Here is an 11,547-nt window from a genome sequence, read left to right as displayed (position 1 = left end):
ATAGGCCACTGGTATCTTCTCTGGAAACATTTTGGGCTGTACTGTGCTCCTCCCCAGCCAATGCAGCCTCCCTATGGACTGGTACCTGCAAGGCATAGTCTGGCCCTATCCTGTCTCCCTGAGGGGTCAGCCACTGCTCTGGTATTGTGTGAGACCACAGTCTCCAGCCTCTGTCTTGGGTCCATTAACTGCTTCTGAGAGCTACAGACCAAGCACAGCCTCTCACTTCTTCTTTGAGCTGCGGGTTTGAGTGATGACAGAGAAGAGGGGATTTCCTGTGGGAAAATCAGGCAATCCCATTGCAAACATCAACAAGAGCTTTCATTTTCTCCAAAAAGCACCCTAGCAGGCTCTGGAGTAGCGAGATGGTGGCATGGCTCGTGCTGGCTCTGCTCCTGCACAAAGGTAAGAGTTCTCACCCCTCCTCACCCTGCTGTTACTTACTGCGGTCTCTGCAGACTGACCTTTAACCAGTGAGTGGATGGAGAGCTGGCTCTCAGCCAGTCCCTAATGCCAGCTCAGCCACAGGGCTCACCACAGAAGTGAGCCTCACTGGAACACGTCAGACCTGTGTCTGTATCAGGGAGCGAGGGGAGCAGCTCCTTCCACCCATGGGAGCAGCCAGCAGTGTCACAGGACAGCTGGGTGAGCCATATGAACACGTATGTCAGTGCAGATTCATATGGCTCTCTGTGGGTCACTGCAGATTCATGGCTAATAGTAATGGTGCTTAGCAGCCCCCAGCCAGGGACCAGGACTGTGGCACTAGGCTCTGTGCATAGAACAGAAAGACAGTCCCTGCCCCAAGAAGCTGACAAAATATATTAGAGAGACAAGGGGGGTGAGGTAATCTCTTTTATGAAACCAACTTCTGTTGGTGAGAGAGAGAGACTTCCGAGCTCACACAGAGCTCTTCTTCAGGTCTAGGACATGTACTCGAAACGTCACAGCTAAACACAACCTGGAAGAGATTGTTTAGCACATTTCAAGAGACCATTCAAGGTGAACTGGCTCATTAACACCTCTCCATGGGTGGGAGAAGGAGGCTAGTGAGTTACAGCTTGTTGTAATAAGCCACAAGTCCAGTATCTCTGTTGAGTCCATGATTTTCCGTCTCTAGCAAAGTTATGAATTTAAGTTCCCAGGCTCGTGTTTTGAAGGTGCTGTGCGGGTTTCCTTTGAGGCTGAGGGCTGAGAGATCAGGTATGCAGTGGTCACTTTGTGAAGTATTTTTACCTTCTATCATTTTTCTGTGTGAGTTCATTGGAGAGTGTAGTGATTGTCTAGTTTCACCCACATAGTGGTAACTGAGGCATTTAGTGCACTGGATGAGGTACATCACTTGTCTGAAGTATCAGAGGGGTAGCCGTGCTAGTCTGTATCCACAAAAACAATGAGGAGTCCAGTGGCCCTTTAAAGATTAACAGATTTATTTGGGTATAAACTTTCATGAGTAAAAACTCTACTTCTTCAGATGCATGGAGTGAAAATTACAGATAGAGGCATAAATATATATTGGCACATGAAGAGAAGAGAGTTACCTTATAAGTGGAGAACCAGTGTTGAAGGCTAATTCAGTCAGGGTGGATGTGGTCCACTCTCAATAATTGATGAGGAGGTGTCAATACCAAGAGAGGGAAAATTGCTTTTGTAGTGAGCCAGCTACTCCCATTCCCTATTCAAGCCCAAATTGATGGTATTAAGTTTGCAAATGAATTGTAGCTCAGCAGTTTCTCTTCAAAGTCTGTTTTTGATTTTTTTTTTTTGAAGTATGGCTACTTTTAAATCTGTTATTGAGTGTCCATGGAGACTGAAGTGTTCTCCTACTATCATTTGTTTTGATAGTCATGTGTAGGACCCCTGGAAGGGGTCTTTAAAGGTATGTTTTGGGGGATGTTGATCATTGTAGCAGTGGAACTGTGTCTGCAGGTTTTGCATCTGTTGTTCTGGAAGAGTCTGGTGCCGCTTTGAATTGGTGGGTCCTGGTCTGTGGGGAGCTTGCTTCTGATGATGATCTTGGTAAGGTTTGGGGGCAGGGAGCATGCTTCAAGGCCCAAAGAGGGGGCTCAGAAAAAAATATTTCAGGATGTGATACTCATTGAGTATGGATTGTAATTGTTTGATGATCGTAGAATCATAGACTATCAGGGTTGGAAGGGACCTAAGGAGATCATCTAGTCCAACCCCCTGCTCAAAGCAGGACCAGGATACCCCATATGAGTTCCAGCGTGGTGTGATAGGTGACAATTACAGGTGTGTGGTTGGAGGAGATTTATTTCTGTACTGAAGCAGGTTCTCTTGGGGTATTTGGGTGGCCCATTCCATAATAAGACCTACTTCTCTGGTGAAGTGTCCGTGTTTGGTGAAGGAAGTTTTAAGCGTGTTAAGGGGTGTATCTTGGACTTTCTCCTTGGAGCATATTCTGTGGTATCTGAGGGCTTGGCTGTAGAAAACAGATTTCTTGGTATGTTTGGGGTGGTTACTGGATCTGTAAAGGTAGGTGCAGTCATCCGTGGGTGTCTTGCATACAGTTGTCTGTAGGTTTCCATTGTTGAAGCTGATTGTGGTGGCCAGGGATGCTGGCGTGGGAGTGTTCTGGAGAGAGTTTGTCCGTGTGAAATGTCAAATTCTGTTTGTGTGGGGGCCTGGACTTTTTTTTTATTGGGATTCTCAATTTGCAGCATTTAACTTTAAAAGGATACGTCAGTTAAATATCTGACTTCAGCAAATTCCCTTGTTGCAACATCTCAGGCTGTATCTGTAGCAAGCTGGGGGCTGCTCTGTTGGTTCCTGTCTCACCATAGCAGCAGCCACGCTGCTTCCAACTGCTGGAACATTCACTCCTAACGGGCATCCTGCACAGAGTTTTTTAAATGGGGCTTGTGTTCTTTTTAGATTCTTTGTGATGGAGAAAGAGCAGAGAGGTGTGGGACGGGTGCAGTTTGGAGGTGGGGAATGGGGAGGGTGATTCAAAGTTTGTTGTTTGATGGTTCCTTTTTGCCTTAGAAAAGTCTGGTCTTGTTTTTGTCTGGAAGGCCCCTGGGCATCTGTGAGCTTCCCAGTGGGTGTCTGCTGGGGGAAAGGCCCTGGCACTCCTCTGACATGGATACCTTTGGTTCTGGCAGCCTCACCTTCCCAGGGCACTGCAGATGGGCAGCCTGTAGGTAGGGGAAGAGAGAGTTTGGGAAGGTGACATGAGAAGTAGGGATGGGAGGGGCTGTGGGGACTTTGCACTGGCCACCACAGCCAAGCCAGGCTCAGTCAGGGAGATGCCAAAGATGCCAAGGGAAGCAAGGAGAAGGCTGCTTTGGGTGTAGGGAAAGGAGAGCCATTGGGGCCTCAGACATGCTGCTTCTATCCCAGCTCCTCCCACAACCCTAACATGAAGGCGTCTGCCTGTTGCCTCATTCCAGCCCCACAAACCAGAGCCCGTGCCACTGTGAAGGTGACAGGAGTGGTGGGGAGAGCCGTGTCTCTGGGAGTCGACGTCCCCCCAGGGTTCCAAGTCAGGGATGCCATCTGGAGGTACCTGGCACCAACAGAAGAGCTAGTGGCCACCTACTTCAGGGGCTCAGCGGAAACCCTGTACCAATCCCGTTTCTATGGGCGGAGCCGGCTCCACAGTAACCTCACCCTGGAGATCGGTCCGGTGGAACTGGGAGATAGCGGCACCTTCTCAGCCCTGCTGGTGAACACACGAGGACAGACAGAGACACGCGTGCTGCACCTGGCAGTCTATGGTACGCTGGGTTGGGCTCCTGTTTCCTTGCCACTTAAGGGCAGGAGGGTGATGTGCTTGCAGCAAGGACAATCCTGGATCGACAAACACTCTGTGCAGTCTCACCCAAACCAGCAGGCAACAACCTGCTGCCCGGAACCATCCCTGTCCCCTCAGGCTGCCAGGCCCAGCAGCTGACTCTGACAGAAGCCCCTTGAGGGAGCTGGGGCTGCTGAGCTGAGCCAGGGCCGCCCAGAGGAGCGGGGCAAGTGGGGCCCCCACGAGAATATAGTATTCTCTAGTATTGCAACTTTTTTTTATGGAAGGAGCCCCTGAAATTTCTTTGCCCCAGGCCCCCTGAATCCTCTGGGCAGCTCTGAGCTGAGCTCCCAGGCAGGCAGGGCCTGGGACAGGGCACCCACCTTACCCAGACTCCTTGGGTATTTTATGTTCTAATACAAAACTCTGGGGGCAAATGTCCTGCTGGCCTGGAAAAGGGGCATTAGCTTGCGGTGCGTTGCCTGGCCCAGCCTCTGCTGCAGAGCGTATAACTCAGAGATCCACAGGTTACAAGGCCAGAAGGGATCGTTTAGTCCGCCCTCCACTCCCTGCGTAGCTATGGAAGGCGAGAGCCATTCCCATCATGAGGCACACCAACTGGGGAGCCAGAGCCAACCTGCCCTGGGAGTGACTGTGTGTCCCATCACCCTCATTCTGGGCACCCACTGGGCATGTCCCAGAGGGCAGGGACGGGGGAGCACTGCCCTTCTGCTAACCAGGAAATGCTGTCACAGTCGCAAGGCAGCACGTAGGGAACTTGGGGTTGTGACTTCCTTCTTGCCTTTATTTCTGCTCTTACAAAGCACTTGCAGGCTGGCACCACAGCCCTTTGGCTCTGGATGATGGGGGACCCTGTGAGATGGGCAGTGGATGAAGCTGCCCCCACAGCCTGTCACAGCCTCATATCCCCGTGCCTCTCCCCACACATACACATGGGACTATTAGGGCTGAAGTTTGAAAGCCCTGCCCAATAGTAGAGGAGCACCAAACCCCTAGACAGAGCCTGGTATTTCTAGGGGTAGATCTGGTGAGTGAGTGCAAATGGGTATATTCATACACGAATATCAGAGGTGCTTGGGCGGCGGGTGGTCCCCCGAGAAGGTAGAGGTTGAGTATCCCGTGAAGGAGAGATTACTGGCTTTGACCCCTCTGCTGTCCTGTCTTCTCTGTGTCCAGAAGTGGTTTCCCGGCTGACACTGCAGGTGTTCACATCGGAGAGCAGTCGCAGCGGCTCTGCAAGGGTCTGCGAGGTGTTCTTGACCTGTGTGGCGGCCGGTGGCACCAACGTATCCTACAGCTGGGGCAGAACAGATGGCGAGATGCTGAGCATGGACAAGCACTCTCTCTTTGAGGCTGGCCTGGTCCTATGGGCTAAGCTGGACCCCTTGGATAGGCAGGTGTCCTACACCTGTACTGCAGCTAACGCTGTCAGTCGGGAATCAGCTACCATCGCACCCTGGGAACACTGCCAGAGGGAAGCAGGTATGTCTTGTTTCACCCATCTCCCATGCCCAGCCCAGTGCCCAGCCACTTGGCTTGAGCCAAAGGCCCAGCTGTCTGCAGCCAGAAGACAGTGCCCAGAAGATGGATTTTGTGGGCGGCCATTTACTTTTGATAGCAGATTTGCCACCATGTGAAGATGGATGAGGTGGAGAGGGAGTCATGCTCCCTGGCTGGTGAATTCTCACTGAAGATTATCAACCAGAGAGTCTAAAACTCCAGGCATATCTAGGGTATTCTGAGTGATCAAGCCCTGGTCAGCCCCCCACCTGCAGCACCAGAGGAGGGCTCTTGTTTACCTGCTCAGTTTCAAGGTTGGGACTTGGCAGCCCATGTCACTCAGTCCCTCGTTGCCACAGCTGATACTACAACCAAAGGGAGTGCACGAGTAAGGGCCACAGTCTGCTCTTGTTTACATGATTGTCAAGCCAGAGTCACTCCAATGCAGTTACTGGCCTCACTCTGTGTTTTCACCAGTGTAGCTTTGGCCTGGACTGTTGCAAACACAGGGCAAGATTACACAGGAAAAGCCCATGGAAGGGCCAGGAAATTCCACAAATCTTAAATTGCAAGAAATCCTCCCCCGCTCTGGATTGCAGAGGAACTTCAGCTTCCCCTGCGTTTCCTGCTGTATCAGCTCACACTTGGCACGGACAGGAGGTGGGGTAGGGGTGGGGGGTGTTTGGACAATGCTTCTCCTCTGACTTTTCCTGCTGATGCTGCATTTGCTGGGTTCAGTGGCTGTCCTGGCAGAGCAGCAGGAGGCTGTGGATCAGCACCAGGGGTGGTCGGGAATGCAGGCTAAAATGCAGACAGGCTGAAGTGCTGGGCAGTCTGAATTTCCCACTCGGTCATGCTCATGGAGCATGAGAGGTTTTTATGGGGCAGCAGGTGGCTGAGATTCCTGTTCCCAATGCCTGGTGCAAACACAGCCACAGAGCAGGTGGTTACTTGGCCGGAGCTCCCTGCTCAGCAGAGTCCATGACACTCGTGACATCTTCCTCTTTCCTGCTTAGGTTCGGAAGATGCTGTGTACGACTATAGGAACATCCTGCTCATTGCTGTGCCCCTCTCTGTCCTGGTTCTGGCAGTGGCTGTCTTCGGGCTCCTTCTCTCTTGGAAGTGCTCAGGTAGGAGTCGTCTCTCATAAGAATCACTGTTCACTGATCTTGCTCTGCCAAGCAGTGAAGAACCCCTGTGTGAGCTGAACACACCTGCAGGAGGGACATGAACTGCCAGGAGAATGCAGGGGGATGGGCAGTCTGATACCACGGGGATGGGCAGGGTGCAAATCCCCAGGCAGACAGATAAGAAGGGAGGGAGGTACAGGGTGTCACAGAGCTGCTCTGTCTTTGTCTCCCACATAGAAACCAGCTGCTGCCAGTGGGGGCAGGTTTCCAGAGACAACACAAGAGCTTGATGCTCAGTCTGCATTAGTCTATGGTGCCTTTGGAAATCTCCCCCTTAGGAAATGAAAGTGGGAACTTCCCAACCCCACCCCACCCCTCCAGCAGCTCAGGGGCTGTGACACAAACAGGGTATCTGATTTTCATAGCTGTACGCCCAGGGCTCCCTTCCCCTCTTCGCTCAGGTGGAATCTGATGCCACAAGGCCAGGATGAGGGGCCTTCTACCACCAGGCTGGATTGCGGCCTCCACAGCCTTGCCAGCCTGGCTGGCCAGGTGACCAAGTCATATCCCCAAACCTCCTCCCTATAAGGCACTAGCATTAGACTGCCAGGCCAGCCCCACCCAGTGGCTCCACTGGAAGACAGGGACTGGCTGCACTGTAGTCCCTGTGAGAGAGTTGCAGGGGGTGGCTTCCAGCTGCTTTCAGACAACAATCTGTGGCTGTCATGTAATGGCCATTTGGAAACATTCCTGCTGGTTCCCCACTCAACTCACATTTGGAATGAAGCTACAAGGGCTCTTTGTCTGCTGGGGCTGCTGGCTCCCTTGCTGAAGCTGACGGGGAGCAGAGAGAGAATGCCACTGCTGTCTGATTGAATCTCTTAGAGAGACTCCGTAGGGGCAGTATGAGCCCCGCAAGGGCAACTCAGCCAGCTGGGTAGATGAGCTGAGTCCCGTGGCGGTTGGGTCTTTTGGCTGAGACTTTAACACCTGTCCTACTTGCGTAGACATTGTGCGTCCTATGACTCTGTTAGTGTTGGCGTTTCCCCCGCCATCTTGGCCAAAATTCCCCTTGCCGCTCTGCTGCGCTGGGAGTCTGCTGTCTCCCCAGACATTGCCGCATTTCACCTGCAGTGCACCGTCTTTAGCCTGTGAGGCCTGGCAAGGTGCTACAGAAATGCAAAGGTGTCCTCACCCTTCGGGGTGTGTGTGTGTGTGTGTGTGTGTGTGAATGGTCACTGGGCAAAGAACAAATATATTTAACACACACCCCTCCCCAAAAGTTCTGCTACTTTTGGGAATGACATTTGTTTTCCCCTTCCTTAGGGAAGCAAAGAACAAAACCGCTGTTCGATGCCTCAGAGCCTGACGCAGCCTCTATCTAGGAATTGACGCTGTGTGCAGAGCAGAGGAGACTCTTTCTGCAAGAGCAGCCCTCCTTTCTCTTTGTTGCTGGCGAGGCAGAAAACTCATAAGGTTTGCTTGACCCACATTCTCTTTTCTTCTGGAGAACGTCTGAGGGGGCTGGCAGCTTCCATTGCCCCGGTGACAGCTGGGTGACTGTGAGAGTCACTGTGGGTCAGGATCCCAGCACAGACTTGCTTTCGGCCACAGAAGCATTAACCAGCTCTCAGAGCACTCGCTCACCCTTTGAACTGTTTCTCTTCCAGACCCCCACCTTCAAAAACATGCAGACATTTTTACTGAATTTGCTTGTTTCTGTCTACAATTTTCATCAGCATTACTGAATAGACCTGAATAGTTCTCAGCTCAACAGCATCCTCCGGGGAACTCAGACCTCACCAGGAAACCCATTCGAAGGCCTGATCTTCACTGCAAAAAAAGGAAAAAGGGATGTCCTTACCTGGAGTTTGCTGACTCGAGGTGACTGGCTCAAGGTGTAACTGTAGAGAAGGCAAGGCAATTTGTCATTTCACACACGGTGGCCAGTTGAGCTAACCCTTGGCCCTCCCATAGTCTTTAACTAACCAGCTAACTTGGGTGAAGATGCCAAACTGCCGTGACTTGATGAGGGTTTTACCTCTAGTTCCTACATTCATAGATTCTAAGGTCAAAAGGGACCACGGAGAACATGTCACCTGTCCTCCAGGATAACACAGGCCAAAGAACTGCCCCCAAAATGATTCCGGCTTGAACTAGAAAATATCTATCAAGTTAAGAGCACTTTTTTCCCAGTGAAAACAAGCTCAGCTGAGTGCATGTTGGGTGCTGAGCATTCTTGAGTATCTGGCCCTTATTTAGGTGTCTAACTGGGAATGCTTTTATGAAAATGTGGGTCCAGCTGTAGCTGCAGAGTCCATGGCAATCTGGCCCTCACTCCACCTATACAGGTACCTGTTACCATTCTCAAGACTTTCAAAAGAGAGGTTTATCTGAGTATAAAGTACAAATTATCTTCAGCATGTTCAGAAACTGCTTGGAAGTTCAGGGGCCTGGAATCCACTGTTAGAAGGTTTGTGGTAGACCTGGAAAAGGATTGCAACATTCCATGCGTATATGTATATTCACACACACGAGCATGCATGCACACACACTCACGCAACGCGCACTCTTTCATAGCGTTCATTGAATATGAGTGTATCTTCAGTAACTGTAACTGAATGTGACCAGAAAGTATCTGTTTATTATGTTCATTGCATGATCTTTTAAACTATATGAACACATGTAAGATTTATGGAAAAGAATTAGAACTACTTATAAAAGTCAAATTACAAAAATGTCTACCCAGATTTGTAGCTGCATGTTTGAAAGTGTGACCCAAGGTTTGCAATTCTCCCAGTAATGAGCTGACAGTAAAATGCTGACGATAGTTCAGTATTACATGTATTGTAAAACGGTATATGATGTGTTTATTTTACATAGCTCAGTTAGTAGCATATGAGAATCTTAATCTCAGGGTTGCAAGTTCAAGCCTCAAAGTGGACCCTTGATTCTACTGCCTTAAGCATGCTTTTGGGAGATTGGACTAGATGACCCCTTGAGGTCTCTTCCAACCCTAATATTCTATGATTCAATGATTTGGGCAGTTATATGTGATATATTCAAAAACACTTGACAAAACACCTGGCTGAGGAACTTTCTAGACAGTTAATGCTGCTTTTCAGTAGCTTTTGGAACACTAGGTACATTCCAGAGGACTGGAAGAAAGCAAATGTGCCAATATTTGAAAAGGCTATGCAGGACAATCTTTGTAATTATAGACCAATCAGCCTGACATCAGCTACAGGCAAAATAATGGAATGTCTGATACAGGACTTGATTGAGAAAGAATGAAAGAAGGATAATATAGTTAATGCCAATCAACATAGATTTGTGGGAAATAGATCCTGTCAAACTAACCTGATATCATTTTTGGATGAGATTACAAGCTGGTGGATAAAGGTAACAGTGTTGACTTTAGATACTTAGAGTTCTGTAGGGCATTTGGTACTGCATGACATTTTGATAAAAAAAACTAGCCTGATATAAAATTACCATGGCACACATTAGATGGATTAAAAATTGTCTAAGAATGTGATTATAAACTGGGATCATCATGGAGCAGGTGTGTTTCTAGTGGGGTCTTGCAGGGATCAGTTCTTGGCCCTTTGCTATTTAACATTTTTATCAGTGACCCCACAGAAAACGGAAAATCATCACTGATGAAGTTTGCAGATAACGCAAAGATTGGTGGCAGGGTAAATAATGAAGGGGACTGGTCACTGGAGGGTAATATCATAAATGCCAGTCAATATGGTTTATGAAAAATAAATCCTGATAGCAAAAGGAAAGGCATTAAACCAAAAAGGTTTTGATGTGCAGCCCCTAAACGATTGGCTAAGACAGTAGTGCATGACCAGGGTATGAGTGAGGATGCGCCATTTGAAAACGTTTGCTGAGTAAAGATGGAGCTGCTGAAAAGACCCTTCAATCTTTCCTTGCCACCACCTGTAATCAAGTGGCTCATAAAGAGATGTTATGTGGGCAAGGTTGTAAAAACACAATACACAACTTATATGGTTGGTGCAACCAATGTCTGAGACCCCAGAACCATGCAATGAGAGCCACACAACCATGGTAATGGATGATGAATGCGACCATGAGGACAGCTCTTGGACTCAACCATTGTTTGAGATGCCAAAACCTAATCAGGAGACCCCGAATAATTCCAATGGCAGGGTGCATAGGGCCAAATCACAGCTAAGTTGCAAGTAGAAATATTTAAGGATAAACAAAAGGTGCCGATGATAGAAACTGGTCACAGTCATGCAAATGGCTACAGAAGTAGCACCCAGTCAAAAAGTTGGTGGCTCAAGAGCATCAGCTAAGGAGGCTTCTTGACACACAACACAAGGCAAAGGTTTTAGGCACATTATAAAAGCAAAAATGGTGCCTTATCTGTGTTTCTTCATTAAATCTGTCAGCAGTTGAGCGATGACTCTTCAGAGGCCTTGGAGACTTTGCTTACCATCCCAATGAGTACGCCCCTTTAACAAGCACTGTGCATTTGTTTGTGTTTGTGTAAGGGGTGTGCTGATAGGGACCCACAATGCCCTCAGTGCTGTAGGTGTAGGACTGTGCCTTGATATGATTTGCAAGAGGTGGAGTCAAGTAGATCTGCGTTGGCCTGGTCATATGACACCATACCCCATAATGGAGCGTTCCATAAAAACACACTTTCCACAATCATTTCCAATTGACATTTTATTTGCAGTCTCTCAGCTACTCAGAGATTTATAATAAGAAATACAGGTAAGGCACCATTTTAGTTTTTGTAACATGATTTAAACCTTTACTTTTTGTGCCAAAAGGCCACATTAGCTCATTTAGGCCCATTGAAATCAGTGGAAGTTAGGAGCCTAAATACTTTTCATAAGGTTGCCAACCCTCCCAGTTTCACCAGAAATGTTCCAAAATTTTAGGCTGCTAGAAATCTGGCGGTACAGTAGGGCTAAGGCAGCCTCCCTACCTGCCCTGGCCTCATGCTGGGAACCTTAGGGGTCCACCAGTATAATCAAGAGAGTCCACAAACATGCCTGCAACCAGATTGGGGGGGGGGGGGGAGAGGACACAAGATTACATGCCTTCCCTAGATTTCTGCCTTCTATTTAGCACTAGCCCCCCTAGTATCTAATAAGT

At 49.0% G+C, this 11,547-nt stretch overlaps 1 protein-coding gene across 1 annotated transcript; it reads left to right on the top strand.

The window, feature by feature from the left end:
- The first annotated feature begins 253 nt into the window (after window positions 1–253).
- SLAMF8 (SLAM family member 8) lies at window positions 254–9,401 on the top strand. Its single transcript, XM_032779486.2, is given in 6 exon segments — window positions 254–330; window positions 332–405; window positions 3,414–3,740; window positions 4,955–5,260; window positions 6,295–6,408; window positions 7,735–9,401. Coding segments are annotated over 6 exon segments (957 nt in total). The 3' UTR covers window positions 7,794–9,401.
- Window positions 9,402–11,547: the final 2,146 nt, after the last annotated feature.

This window comes from Chelonoidis abingdonii, chromosome 11 (assembly GCF_003597395.2).
Source record: "Chelonoidis abingdonii isolate Lonesome George chromosome 11, CheloAbing_2.0, whole genome shotgun sequence".
Classification (NCBI taxonomy): Eukaryota; Metazoa; Chordata; order Testudines; family Testudinidae; genus Chelonoidis; species Chelonoidis abingdonii.
This window is presented reverse-complemented; position numbering and strand designations above follow the sequence as displayed.